This window comes from Nelumbo nucifera, chromosome 8 (genome assembly GCF_055504915.1).
Source record: "Nelumbo nucifera cultivar China Antique chromosome 8, China Antique-T2T, whole genome shotgun sequence".
In the NCBI taxonomy this organism is placed as follows: domain Eukaryota; kingdom Viridiplantae; phylum Streptophyta; class Magnoliopsida; order Proteales; family Nelumbonaceae; genus Nelumbo; species Nelumbo nucifera.
The window spans coordinates 290,846-305,287 of NC_142656.1; the positions used below are offsets into that span (position 1 = coordinate 290,846).

The 14,442-nt window shown below is 40.1% G+C and overlaps 1 protein-coding gene across 26 annotated transcripts in view; it reads right to left on the reverse strand.

The window, feature by feature from the left end:
- LOC104590429 (lysine-ketoglutarate reductase/saccharopine dehydrogenase bifunctional enzyme) overlaps positions 1-14,442 on the reverse strand; it is a 182,635-nt gene that overhangs the window by 15,146 nt on the left and 153,047 nt on the right. For 25 of the 26 annotated variants that reach the window (XM_088893413.1, XM_088893423.1, XM_088893421.1 and 22 more), the window contains 5 exons: positions 13,667-13,796; positions 2,817-2,896; positions 2,184-2,342; positions 1,617-1,857; positions 1,193-1,301 (listed from right to left, as the gene is read on the reverse strand). In XM_088893413.1, the coding sequence (XP_088749539.1) occupies positions 1,193-1,301; positions 1,617-1,857; positions 2,184-2,342; positions 2,817-2,896; positions 13,667-13,796 (719 nt within the window). The remainder of the gene's footprint in view (positions 1-1,192; positions 1,302-1,616; positions 1,858-2,183; positions 2,343-2,816; positions 2,897-13,666; positions 13,797-14,442) is intronic. The other variant, XR_016079575.1, reaches the window with a different exon arrangement.

Sequence of the window (14,442 nt, forward strand, 5' to 3'; positions counted from 1 at the left end):
CTGGAAGGTGCCACTTGGGAATCCTGTTCCAGACTCAAACAGAAATTTCCATCTCTTGACCTTGAGGACAAGGATCAGCCTAAGGAGGAGAGAGCTGTTAGGGTCCAGTCTCTATTCCATCATCCCAGAAGGACTCCACCACCCCAAAGGTCCCTGTTCGCCTAACTGTGGTTTGAGTATATTCTAGAAGGCACAAACCCACATCAGCTAACTAACTGTCAAAGTTTGTTACGAGTGCCACAGCTGCTCTTGAGTTCCTCTGAAAAGGCTTTATATAAGGCCATAGCTAAAATAATGAGCAGAGAACATTTTCCCTAATATCTTCTTCTTCTTTCTTTCTACTTCTGAGGAGGTTGTGACTCCCTTGAAGTGGGCAGTACCCTATCAGCTTGTGCTTGTCCACACTTCAATCCCAATGCGCGTTCACATGAGGGGTGTGTTTGATGCCATGTCAAGGACTGTTCAACCTAAAAGCTTAAGCTGTTAGGAGAGGTCCCTGAATAGGTTTTTTATTCTCTAACATTAAATAGATAATTTCTTCTATTAAGGAAATGAAGAATATCCTTGATCACTGAATAATATTTCCAAACAAAGTTGTGATATTAATTCATTAATTAGAGACACAAGGCATTATCAGAAATAGCAACGTTAGGATATCTAACTCAGTTGTTGACCTGATTTTCCTTTGGGGAGTGGGCCAATTGGGTTGACCTGCTGGGCCGAAAGCAACTTGGTCAGGTTGCACAAGCTTTGAAAAGTCTTAAAAACTAAAAACTATAGCTATTCATATTCATAGACATGTAAAGTTCATGCATATGTGTGTGAAAATAAGCATAAAATTTAGTTTCAAACATATAAAAGACGCACCTAGAGCCCCCATGTAAATGTATATAACAATAATTTAGATATGAAATATTTAATAAGTATTATGAAAGAAGTGCCAAACCCTGCATATCCTAGACCCAATTTCCCTACAAAGTGACAGGTCAAATAGTCCCATAGCAGCATGTTATACTGCCTCATCATAGATTCACAGTCAAAAGCAATGGAGGAATAAGATCTCTACTGTTGGAGGATAAGTGCTTAAACATGTGAATTCTGTAGTAATAGAGAGATTAGCCGAATACACTAATACAAGCTAAGAGTTGAAGCTGCAGGTTACCAGAAAGAAATACATAAAAAGCATAAATACCTGCTCTATTTTTGAGTAAGCTAATCTCTCTTCCATGCACAAGCAAGTAATATCAAATGCACTTTGGCAGGTCCCAGGAATTTCTTTGTTCTCATGAAGTCCCAAAAATCTAATAAAATATCAAATAACATATTACAGCTTTGGTCATGGAAAATTTTAAGAGTTACCATTCTATAAGCTTGTAGTTTATTGCTGGAATAACAAATAATATAAAGAAAAGAGAACAAGTTCAGCCTAAATTAGTTATCCTCAATTGGTCCTACCAGCCATATAATATACACTAAAAACCAATGCGTTGAACCAGAAACTTAATTAGCATTCATCCTTCGGATGGGATTAACTAGAATCATCATGGATAAAATAGTTTAGTGTCTCATGTACTAAATTCCCTGATTGAAAAGTTCAGGCAAAAGTCAGCTCTTACTTGATAGTTTTAACTGTCTTCATTGCGGTTGCTTTTTCTCTGCAAAGCCCGAGAGTCATCAGCCTTTCTACCATTTCCTTTGCATCAAACATAACTTCATCCAAATTTTCACTTCTATCAGTTTTGAGAAGTTCATTGAGGAAGCTTCCATAAGTTGGCTTCTTCCCTTCTTTCAGCATGGGATGAGCTTCCATGTTGAAGAAACCAATTTTTGCTAGGGTCCCCATGATGTCACTAAATCCTACAAAATGAAGTTTTTAACTAAGATCAAGAAAACCTACAAAGTCGAAGTTTTTAACTAAGATCCAGAAAAAACTTGATATTCTGCATTTTGTAAATTTAAAACTTGATTCCATCTTTATTTTCACCTACTATCCAAGTCAACTAAAAGAAATGAAGTCTCTGAGACTTCTTTTTTCAGTACTTTCTTGGGTTCTCATATTTTGTAAAGAATGCATTGCCCTTTGGTCAGAGTATTGTCTCAGAGTGAATTGAACCAACTGGGTGTGTTTAATCAACAGAGATTTCAAGCTTGGCATCTAAACAACTCATAAACACAGATCATGCCTTCATAACGCAGGGTTCCTCGGAAGATGGTTGATGCTTCCTGTCCAATGCCATACAAGTCCCCATAGACCAAAGAATTCCGATTTGGAAGACATTCCAAGGCAAATGCAGGAAGATCAGGTATTTGGAGCCTTGCTGCTGAATCATATAGTTTGTTCCCTGCAATTTCATATTATTAGTTTATTACATGAACCAGTGAAAAAGAACCTGCCGTAAAAGTTGAGATAGAATAAGTTATGTATATTTCTTATTATTCTGAATAGCTAATGTAATACACTTACTCTTAATCATTTAAAATTCTATCATCTCAAGGGTGACAATGCTTGTAAACTGAGAATTCTACTTACGTGCATAACTCCATTACAAGGAGAAAGTAAGAGCACTTTCAGCATGTGGGTATAGAAAGGATTTGTTATATGTATGCATCTTTTTATTGTTTGCCTGGTGTCCCTCTTCTACCAGTTACTAGATCAAGTTGTTTACTTCCTTATTAACCTCGAGCTATATGCTTTTCTTAAACTTTTTTTGATAAATGCTGTTCTTAACTTATCAATTAAGAGAATTCTTGTAATATTGAATCTAACTTTAATATTCATTGTTTCAAATTCCAACTTCTATAAGTTGATGACATACCATCAATATGTACAATTTCTCCAAGAGATTTATAAGTTGCTGGGTTGCGTCCTGCCCGGATAGCTCCTGCAGGGTTCCAACTAAGAACAGAATTTGTGATAACACAGTAAATAATTTCCATCAAACTAACATCTAAAAATCACAATTATAATTGCCAGGAGGAAAGTCAAACAAAAGAAAACAAAACTTATACACAGATATACAAAGAAACAAGAGAGAAATGCCTTGTTAAAGTTGTCCATATTTCCAATCAGCATCGTGGATTTCTATGATACAGATGCATGTGCACCTGAAGCAGGGAGGGGGGAATTAATTAGCCCCTCCTAGGGCATAATACGTTAGCATAAATATATTGGTTTTACTTCTGGATTAGAACGAGTGTTGCATGGAGTCTCCTAAGTGGATGAAGTGTCCATGTGGGCATCTTTAGATTCAGAGACACTTCAACATAACATTTTCCTTTATACTTATTTGACATAAATGAATAGCTGATCTATACAATGAATTCCATGTCTGTGCAACACTGATCAAAACAACTTCCAATGTCAGTCCTTGTTTTTTCTTCTTGCTGAGTTAAACTCCTCTAAGCATATTGGGTTATGATTCCTGTACCCATGTTCATGCAACATTGATCAAAACAATACTGCCAATTATTTGATGCTAAGATAACATGACAGACAATTTGGTAAAGGAGATTTCTTAGCGCACAGCATATACTGCTTGAAGTTTATATAGAATCCGTAAATCTCACAGTTCAGATTTGCTCTAAAAATTAAGTGGTCTTTTATATGCTGAATAATCTGTGAATCCATTTTATTGCATAATTTATCTCACTTGTTTATCTTGGTCGCATTCATGAAAACAATTAAGGGGACAAGAGGGTATATTAACATTATGAAAGGGGAAACCTTTTTCATCTTGGCACAATATCTGGTGATCATGTTTCTTCTGCAAGTTCGAATGAATATTCCAAATCAATACAGTTCTAAGAAGCATTAAAAATAACTTCATTGTGGAGGGAGGACTTCAGAGAACCAGTAGAGGAGCTAATAGGAAACTTCACTGTATCCCTAAAATTCAGAATGGTGGAAGATGGATTTACTTGGGTGCTAACAAATGTGTATGGTCCAAATAATCATAGAGAGAGGAATGAGTTTTGGGAGGAGCTTCATGGGATACAAGGTTTGTGGGAAGGTCCTTGGTGTTTGGGGGGTGATTTTAATGGAATAAGATTCACAAATGAGTCAAATAATCCTAGGCAGGCCATTACAACTAGTATGAGGAAGTTCAATGACTTCATAAATTCCTGCGAGTTACGGGAGCTTCCTCTACTACAGGCTACCTACACTTGGTCCAACTTCCAAGAAAACCCAATCTGCTCAAAGCTTGACAGATTCCTATTTAATTTGGATTGGGAGAGTCACTGGAGAGGTTTGGTGGCTAAGGCTCTTCCTAGGATAACCTCTGATCACTACCCTATAGAAGTAGGACAAGAACCTCTTGGTAATGGACCTAGACCATTCAGGTTTGAAAATATGTGGCTGACACACCCGGACTTCTTGCCTAAGGTTAAGGAATGGTGGAGTGAAGAGTTGAGAGAAGTGAAATGGGATGGGGTTAGATTCCACAAAAAATTAAAAAGGTTGAGAGGCAAAATAAAAGAATGGAATAAGGTTCAATTTGGAAGAGTGGAGGAGGTAAAAGCTAGATTATTGGTTCAGATTAAGGAGTTAGATGCAAAAGAATCCCAAGGGATGATGGATGAGCAAGACAGAGAAATGAGGAGGAAACTGAAAAAGGAGTTAGAGGAGACTTTGTTGAGGGAGGAGATCTCTTGGAGACAAAAATCCAGACATAAGTGGATCAAGGAAGGGGATGGGAAAAATTTGGCTAATGGGAGGAGGAAAAATTTGATACTAAAGCTTGAGGTTGATGGTGTGGAGATAACCTCTCAAGAGGAGATTGCCAGTAGGATTGTGGATCACTTCAAATCCATCTTTCAAAGACCCTTAGAGAATCGGTTAATAGTAGGGGAGGAGAATTGGCCAACTTTGAACCAAACAGATAAGGGATGGCTGGAAAGAATGATTGAGGAAGAGGAAATTAAACAAGCTGTTTTTTCTATGGATAGGGCTAAGGCACCGGGTCCTGACGGATTTACAATGGCATTTTATCAGGACTGTTGGGACATAGTCAAAGAAGACTTAATTGGAGTATTTAGAGAATTTGAGGATAAAAATTTTGTGAGTCCTGGAATCAATGCCACCTTTATAGCCTTAATTCCTAAAAAGAATGATGCCAGACACCCCAAAGATTTTCGGCCAATTAGCCTAGTGACAAGCATCTATAAGATTCTGGCAAAAGTGCTCTCTAGGAGGATCAAAGTAGTTCTCCCCTCTCTCGTTAGCCAAGCACAAGGAGCATTTATATAGGATAGACAAATTATAGATTAGATCCTTATTGCAAACGAGAGTGTGGAAGAGATAAGGAGATTGGGCAGGAAAGGATTTGTTTGCAAACTGGACTTGGAGAAAGCCTATGACTTAGTGGATTGGAATTTCTTGCTGGAGATGTCGAGAAGACGTGGATTTGGGGATAAATGGTGTAATTGGATAAGAGGATGCTTAAACTCTTGTCGTTATTCAATGTTGGTGAATGGGGTGGTTAAGGACTTTTTTTCCAGCCAATAGAGGCTTAAGACAAGGGGATCCACTCTCCCCTTTCCTCTTTACACTTGTTGCTGATGTCTTTAGTAGGATGATCTCCAAAGCAGATGAGGAGGGCCAAATAAAGGGATGGAGAATAGGGAGCAGAGGCATTCCAGTAACTCACCTTCAGTTTGCTGATGATATTGTTATTTTCTGTGAAGGGATTGAGTTGAGCAAAGTGGAGAACCTTAAGATTTTAATAAGTACTTTTGAGAGGGTCTCCAACTTGAAGGTAAATTTTGATAAAAGTTGTGTGGCTGGAGTAAACTTGGAGAATAGGGAGATTGAATCCATTGCAAAATGCTTAGGTTGCAATATTTCTTCTTGGCCTTTGACATACTTAGGACTACCCTTAGGAGCCAACCCTAAAGAAAGTAGTTTCTGGGCCCCTATTGTGGAGAAATTTGATAAGTGCTTGGCGGCTTGGAAAAAGAATTACATTTCAATAGGGGGTAGACTGACTTTAATTAAGGCTACACTTGCCAACCTTCCAACCTACTTCCTTTCTGTGTTCAGGATTCCTCCAAGGGAGGCTAAGAAATTGGAGAAGAGAATGAGGAACTTTCTATGGGAACCAGGAGAGGTGAAAAAGGATCACTTGATCAGATAGGAGATAGTTAACAAACCAAAGGAAGAAGGGGGTTTAGGGATAGGGAACATAGTGCTGAAGAATGTAGCCCTTCTTGGGAAGTGGCTATGGAGATGGCCCCGAGAGAGAGAGAGAGATTATGGCATGAGGTGGTGGCAAGCATTCATGGTTGTGCAGGAAATGGTTGGGATTCCGGGATATCTCGCCGAGCTACCCTTACTACACCTTGGAAGGCTATACATGGTATTCTTCCTCGCTTCCTCAGATTCATCAGGTATGATGCTTGTTCTGGTAATGCTATTCTGTTCTGGGAGGATATTTGGGTGGGTACTCAACCCCTCAAAGATTGTTCCCCCTCGCTCTATTCCATTTTCCTTCACAAACATGAGCCAATTGCAACTTTTCTCCCGAGCCCGTTAAACCCCTTATCTTTAAACTGGGACTTTGGATTTCATAGAGGGTTAAGGGATGGTGAGTCAAATTGTGTTATTGAGCTAATTCATTTACTAGAATCCGTTTGCTTGGACCCCACTTCTTCTGATCAAAGGGTTTGGACTCCTCTTCCAAAAGGTACTTTTACTTGCTCTTCTTTTCAAAAATCCCTCAGTTCTAAACCCTTTTCCCAAGGATTCCCTGTCAAAGAAGTCTGGGCGCGACCTATTCCCCCAAAAATTGTTGTATTCTGCTGGGAAGTCTTCTATGGGAAGATCAATACTTTGGAAAACTTACAGAAAAAGAGACCCTCGCTTTGTCTTTCCCCAAATTGGTGTTCCTTGTGTAAGGCCGAGAATGAGGACTGTGTCCATTTGCTGATCTCCTGTTCCTTTGCTACAGCTATATGGAGGTGGAGCCTTTGTTTATTTGGAGGTAGGTGGTCTTTGCCTTCTGATTTAAGCTTGTTATTCAACCCATCTGTCTTTGTTTGGCACACTAGAAGAGGTAAGGTCATGTGGAAATGTGTCAGGGCATCCACTCTGTGGACTCTTTGGGAGGAAAGGAATGCAAGAATTTTCATAGAGAAGGAAAGAGGGTTAGATGAAATGAAGGATTGTATCCTAACAAGAGCAATCCATTGGCTGAAAACTGTGGATATCTTTGATGACTTCTCCTTTGATGATTTGTGGAGAAATTGGCTAGTAATAGTTGTTGACAGATGTTGTTCTACACAGGTTTAGTACCGCAGGGGTATTTCTGTAATTTTCCATACTTTATGTTGTACGACCAGTATAGTATAAATAACAACTGCTTCACTCGCCTGAAGTATTCTTTGAGGCATTCAGTCCTCTCACCTATCCTCTCTTCTCTTCTCTCTTCCTCTCTTCCTCCTCTCTTCTCTTGCTCAACATGGTATCAGAGCAAGTTCGTCCAGGCCTGAAAACAAATTAGTTGAGGTCATTCTCCAATGCCGAGTAGGTTGCCTCTTCATCTCCTAGAAGCTGTATCCCTGATGCTCGACTTCAAGAAGGAAGAAGGTGCCGGCCTGACTGTTCAGCTTCCTAGCGCAGAAAAGAGTTCTGGTACAGAGTCTTTTCATATTCCAGCCCAGATGCTGTTTTCCTTGATTGCTCGGCTGTAGAGAGGCTGTCACCTGATGTACGAAGAGGAGGTTCTGGTTTGCAGAGAGGCTGGCGTTCAAGAAGGTACTGTCCATCTGCTGTTCGGGTGCCCTGGTATTCAACTGAAGCTGTTTTTTGTTGTTTTTTCTTCTTGCACCCTTCGATGGACTGTTGATGCCCTAAAAATCCGAATGTGGTGTATGGACTGAAGTTTTTTTTTTTTCCTTGACTGTTCTTGCTGTTCGGCTACATTGTTGATCTCAGTGACTGTTCGGCTACCCTGAAGTTGGTGTCAGCCGATTAGGTGTGTGGTGAACTATCACCTTGTGTCTTTCTTTCTACTAAGGAGTTGTATGAAAACTGTAAAACCGTAGGTCATACAGACCTGGTTATGTACTGCATTGCAGTGTTTGTATGTTTGTTTTTTGGATTCTTACAAAAAATTGTAGGTCATACAGACTAGTCCAAGTGCTGCAGCAACAGTGTTTGTTCTTGGCTCTCTGTGAAGCCGTAGGTCAGAAGTACCTAGTTGTATGCTGAAATAGCAAGTGCTTCTTCTTTTGTGGACTGAAGGACATAAGATCCCTTTTTTGTAGCAGCTCTGTGATGCAGTGTGCCTTGGGTGTTGTGTTCTTAACCTGAAATCATGAATAGCGAAGATTCAGCCACATCTGAAATCTCCACAATGCTGAATGGAATGAGTGGGGGTGGTGACCTATCCTTCCCTATGGCTGTTGTTCCTCTTGATTGATTAAATTACCTAGAATGGTCAAGAGGGATCAAGTTATACATCACTGCAAGGGGGAAAATAGGCTATATTAATGGAAGAATCAAAGAACCACCCTCTGGGAATGCTGAATATGATAGATGGGATCAGGAGAACAGTATGGTAATGTCTTGGCTCTTGGTCTCCATGCAACCACAAATAAGAAAGAACTTCATGTGGGCTGAAACTGCAAATGAGATCTGGGAACAAGCAAAATCCACATATTCAGAACTACGACACTATGCCAAAATCTATCAACTACAGGCAGCATCATCTACTTGTCGACAGAGGGAGAGAAGTTTATCAGTATATTACTCTGACTTTACCTCTGTCTGGAAGGAATTGGACCATTACCAGAATGTTGATTGGAAGTGTGATGAGGATGCCAAACTGTACAAGAAGCTTGTCTCACAGCAAAGAGTGTTTGCCTTCTTGCATGGTCTAAATCCTATGTATGAGTCCATCATAGTACAAATTCTCAGTTCTAAGGATCTTCCATCAATTCAGGAAGTCTATGCTCTTGTTCAATCTGAAGAGAGTAGAAGGAACTTGATGAAAAGCACTGGTGGGGATGCAATTGTGTTGGCAGCAAAAGGGGGTGTCTCTACTAGTGTGGGATTTTCTTCCAGGAGAGGGGATCTCTAGAAAAAAACAGAAGATAAGGAAAAATTGTGGTGCACTAATTGTCAGAAACCCCGACACACCAAAGATACCTGTTGGGATCTCCATGGGAAACCAAAATGGGCTCAAGATCTAACTAAGAAGCAAGGCTCAGATGTGAATAAAAGGTCCGGGCAGCAAGGTACAAAGAAACACCACATGGCCAACATGGTTACTCGGGAGAATCAGCCCCCCATTCCTACTGTGACTCAAACACATCTCTCTGGATCTGACCCAAGGGAAGGTATTGTAAACTCCTTCCGTGACCATCTAGAGCTCTATGGTAGAGCAATTCGCCAGACGGATGGTCCTCCCACAACCTCATTTGCATCAACATCAGGTAACCCTGCCACAGCTTTCCATGTTGCTTCTTACAACCTTGACTCTCCATGGATCATTGATTCTGGAGCGTCAAAACACATGACTGGTATGTCCTCTTACTTTCAAACCTACCACCCTCTTTCTGGAAGAGACAAGGTGAGACTAGCTGATGGATCATACACTTCCATAGCTGGTCAAGGAACTCTCTCTCTTCCTCTTGGTCTTACACTTCTTGATGTTCTTCATGTTCCAAAATTTCCCATGAATTTGTTCTCAGTTAGTAGTGTTACTAATTCCTTAAACTGTTCAGTAACCTTTTTCCCTTCTTATTGTGTGATTCAGGATCTGGCCTCGGGGAGGACAATTGGTAGGGGACGTATGGTTGATGGACTCTACATGCTGGAGAATACAGCTGGTCTTCATGTTACAGAGTCTATGAGTCAGTTCAGAAAGAGTAAAGTGTATTTATGGCATTGTCGTCTTGGTCATTTGTCTTTTGAGTCCTTTAAAGTTGTATTCCCAGAACTATGTAAGTCAATGTCTGTTTCTGATTTCTCTTGTCAAACGTGTCAGTTAAGCAAGCATTGTAGAACTCATTTTCTTCAGAAAAATAGTAAATTTGAGTTTCCTTTTCACATTGTTCATTCTGATGTATGGGGCCCTGTTACTTTACCTTCTGAGAGTGGCTATAAGTACTTCATTACCTTCATTGATGATTATTCTAGATATACTTGGGTATATCCAATGCGAACCCAAGAGGAAGTACCAAAAATTATCCAAGACTTTCAGCGGATGGTCTTCACCCAATTCTAGACTGAGATACAAATTTTCCACTCAGACAATGCAAAAGAGTTTTTTCATAGTGATCTCATGGAGTTCTTTGCTTCACATGGTTCACTTCATCATAGCTCTTGTGCCCGCACACCACAACAAAATGGTGTGGCTGAACGGAAGAACCGACACCTCCTTGAAGTGGCTCGGGGTTTACTTCTTCATATGAATGTCCCCAAACGTTTTTGGTTTGAGGCTGTCCTTTGTTCTACATACCTCATTAACTGAATGCCCTCTCATTGGTTAGAGAACAAAGCCCCGCATCAGCTTCTCTTCCCTAAGGCCCCTCTTCTTTCTATCCCTCCTCGTGTATTTGGTTGTCGGTGCTTTGTCCAAAATCTATCTCCCACCCGTGGGAAATTGGATTCTCGTGCTATCCCATGCATATTTCTTGGTTACTCTTTCACTCAAAAGGGGTATCGTTGCTTTGATCCTGTTTCTCGGAAATTCTATGTCTCCATGGATGTTACTTTCTTTGAAAATGAGCCTTTTTTTTCTGGTTTCTCCTCAGGGGGAGTGTAGGCATGAGGAGAAACTGGTTCAGTTTCGTTCTCTTCCTGATCTTTCGCCATTGGTTCAGCCTCCTTCTCTTCCCGATCCTCCACCTTTCCATGTCTTTTCTCGTCGTCGCAAAGGCCAACCAAATTCAAGAGCTATGGAGAATCCAGAAGCTGTACCTCAAGTGCCATCAAACTCCTCGGGGGAAGATCATACCCACTCAAGTAACTTGACTCCCAATGATGTTCCTGACTCCTCTGTTGCTAATAATCTTGACCTTCCTATTGCCCATAGGAAAGGTGTTAGGTTGTGCACCACTAAACATCCCATTTCCAGCTTTGTTTCCTATGAGAACATTTCACCCTCATTTCGTGCCTTCCTTACCTCCATTGACAGTGTCCCTAATCCCAAGAATGTGGCAGAAGCTCTTTTAGTACCAGAATGGACAAATGCCATGAAGGAAGAAATTAATGCCCTTCATAAAAATGGCACGTGGGAACTTGTTGATCTTCCTAAGGGAAAGGATCTAGTTGGATGTAAATGGGTGTTCACGGTCAAGCATGGGGCTGATGGAACCGTGGAGAGGTATAAAGCTCGTTTAGTGGCAAAGGGGTTTACTCAAGTATATGGACTTGATTATGCAGAAACTTTTGCTCCTGTTGCCAAGATGAACTCTATTAGAGTTCTTTTCTCTCTTGCTACTAATCTGAATTGGGATCTACATCAGCTTGACATCAAGAATGCTTTCTTGAATGGTGACCTTGAAGAGGAAGTTTATATGGTTCAACCCCCCGGTTTTCTGGCTCAAGGCAATGAACAGAAAGTGTGCAAGTTAAAGAAGTCTTTATATGGGCTGAAGCAATCACCAAGAGCTTAATTCAGCAGATTCCATGCTGCGGTTCAGCAAAAGGGATACAAGCAATGTCAATCAGATCACACACTGTTTGTGAAAAGGGGAGAAGGTAAAATGGCTGCCTTAATAGTATATGTGGATGACATAATTGTTACTGGTGATTGGAAGGATGAAATTCAAAGGTTGAAGGGTTTCCTTGCCACTCAGTTTGAAGTGAAGGATCTAGGACCTGCCAAATACTTCCTTGGAATTGAAGTTGCTTGATCAAAAAAAGGTATCTTTATCTCCCAAAGGAAATATGTCCTAGACTTGCTTCAGGACATTGGAAAGATGGGGGTTAAGCCAGCTGACTCTCCCATTGACCCCAACCATAAATTAAGTGACAGCCAGGGTGAACCTCTTAAAGTTGTGAAACAATTTCAGAGGCTTGTAGGGAGATTGTTATATCTCTCTATGACCCGTCCAGACATCGCATATGCTGTTGGTGTCCTCAGTCAGTTCATGCATGCACCTAGGTCTACACATCTTGAAGCAGCAGAGAAGATACTACGATATCTTAAGAAGTTTCCTGGTGCTGGCTTGTTATTTCAAAGGCACGGGCATTTGAGAGTTGAAGTTTATATAGATGCGGATTGGGCTGGATCTCAAAGTGACAGAAAGTCTACTAGTGGTTACTGCACCTTTGTAGGAGGGAACCTTGTTACTTGGAGGAGTAAAAAGCAAACTGTGGTGGCTAGATCCAATGCTGAAGCTGAATACCGTGCAATGGCCCACGGAGTAGTTGAAGGTATGTGGATAAAGAATCTGTTGAGTGAGTTGGGTTTCCCAGTGGACAAACCCATAACTCTATTCTGTGATAACAAAGCAGTTATAAGTATTGCTGCTAACCCGGTACTACATGACAGAACAAAGCACATCGAAGTTGACAAGCATTTTATCAGAGAGAAAGTCATCACAGGCGAAGTATGTACTCTCTATGTCCGCTCTGAAAACCAACTGGCAGACATCTTCACAAAAGGACTAAACTATTCCAAACATCATGATCTCTATGATAAGTTGGGCATGATTGATATCTATGCCCCAACTTGAGGGGGAGTGTTGACAGATGTTGTTGTACACAGGTTTAGTACCGTAGGGGTATTTCTGTAATTTTTCCATACTTTATGTTGTATGACCAGTATAGTATAAATAACAACAGCTTCACTTGCCTGAAGTATTCTTTGAGGCATTCAGTCCTCTCGCCTATCCTCTCTTCTCTTGCTCAACAATAGCTAACACTTCAACAAAGAAGGATAGAATTCTGTCAGAATGGATTCCGCCTTTGGAAGGTGTCATCAAGCTGAACTTTGATGGAAGTAGCCAAGGCAACCCCAGGCCTTCAGGTATAGGGGGTATCCTGAGAAATAAGGACAGCAACATAATTTCCCTATTCCCAGGACCGGTGGGAGTGGGGGATTCCACAAGGGCAGAAATCCTTGCTGCAGTACAAGGAATTCAGATCACCAACCAGCTTGGGGTGGAGCATCTCCTAGTTGAAGGGGACTCTCAAGTGGTAACCAGGTGGTTCCTAAACTTGGATAGACCATTTGGGGCTACAAAGATCCCATCAAAAAAGTAAAGTGGTTAACCAGTAATATGAGAGTTGAGGTAAAATGGGTTAGTAGGTCTACTAATTCTTTGGCTTATGCTTTAGCCAAACAGGGGGTTTCTAGGGAAGATCTTTTTTGTGCTTCTATGTAAGTTGTTATTAATTTGGAAATCTGTACTTAACTAGCCCGGAGAGGTTGCAACTTGTACCTTTCCTTGAGGACTTTGTACTATTGTCTATTGCTGTTTTATAAAATCATTTCAATTATCAAAAAAAAAAAAAAAACTTCATTGTTATCCATATTCATAAATCCAAGCTAAGCATCAATGCTCATTGATGCCACTGTAGAAGTTAGGTTTGTCACATGCAGATAATTTATTTATGGCATCTTTCCTAATAGACTATGACAAATCTCACTGAAATTTGCACAACAGAGTGAAGGTAAATAATTTTGCTCACTATGAAGAATTTAAGAAATACCTGAACTTATATGCCAATGGGTTATTTGCAGCTGCTGGAGATGGAAGTCCCCCACAATAAGAAGTGAAAGACCTTATTCTCCCACCTTTTATATGGGCTTGGTTGATCATCTTCATTGCCATCATATGATCTGTAGAAGCCAATATGGTATTCATGATTAAAAATCTTGTACAGGAAATCATTTTCAAGAGTGAAGGCCTCTAGATAATTTTCTTATCTGTTTTTCATTAATCTTTTGTGGGATGTCATCAAGAGAATAAAATAAAAAAAAAACACAGAAGATAGCACATTCATATGAATAAAGGAAATAGAGATTTTGTTAGAATAACATATGCATATGTAGAAAATGGCTTGTGCCAAATTAGCACACTTGATAAATGCCAATAATAACTTCTTGGGGAAAATTCTTTTGTTATTTTATGAGATAATGTAGAAAAGAGTAAAAATTTATGTTGTTGGATTTGGTAGTGGGATGTTTATTTTCTTTCTTTCTTTATTCTTTAGTTATGGATCTTCTAGTATGGGCTGCACCTGTTTTTTATTCATTACATCATGTTATAACTGCTGCTGTCTTATGAGGGGCAGACTTGTAACTTCCCCCTATATAACCTGAAGTACATAAGGCAGCAGTAGTTATAACATGAAGTAATGAATTAAAAATAGGGTAAATTGCAGATAGGTACCTTGTACAATGGGGGTAGTCTCAATTTAGGGCCTGAGCTTTCAAATGTGCCACTTTAGTACTTGAACTTCCAGAAATATATATTTTAAAGTCC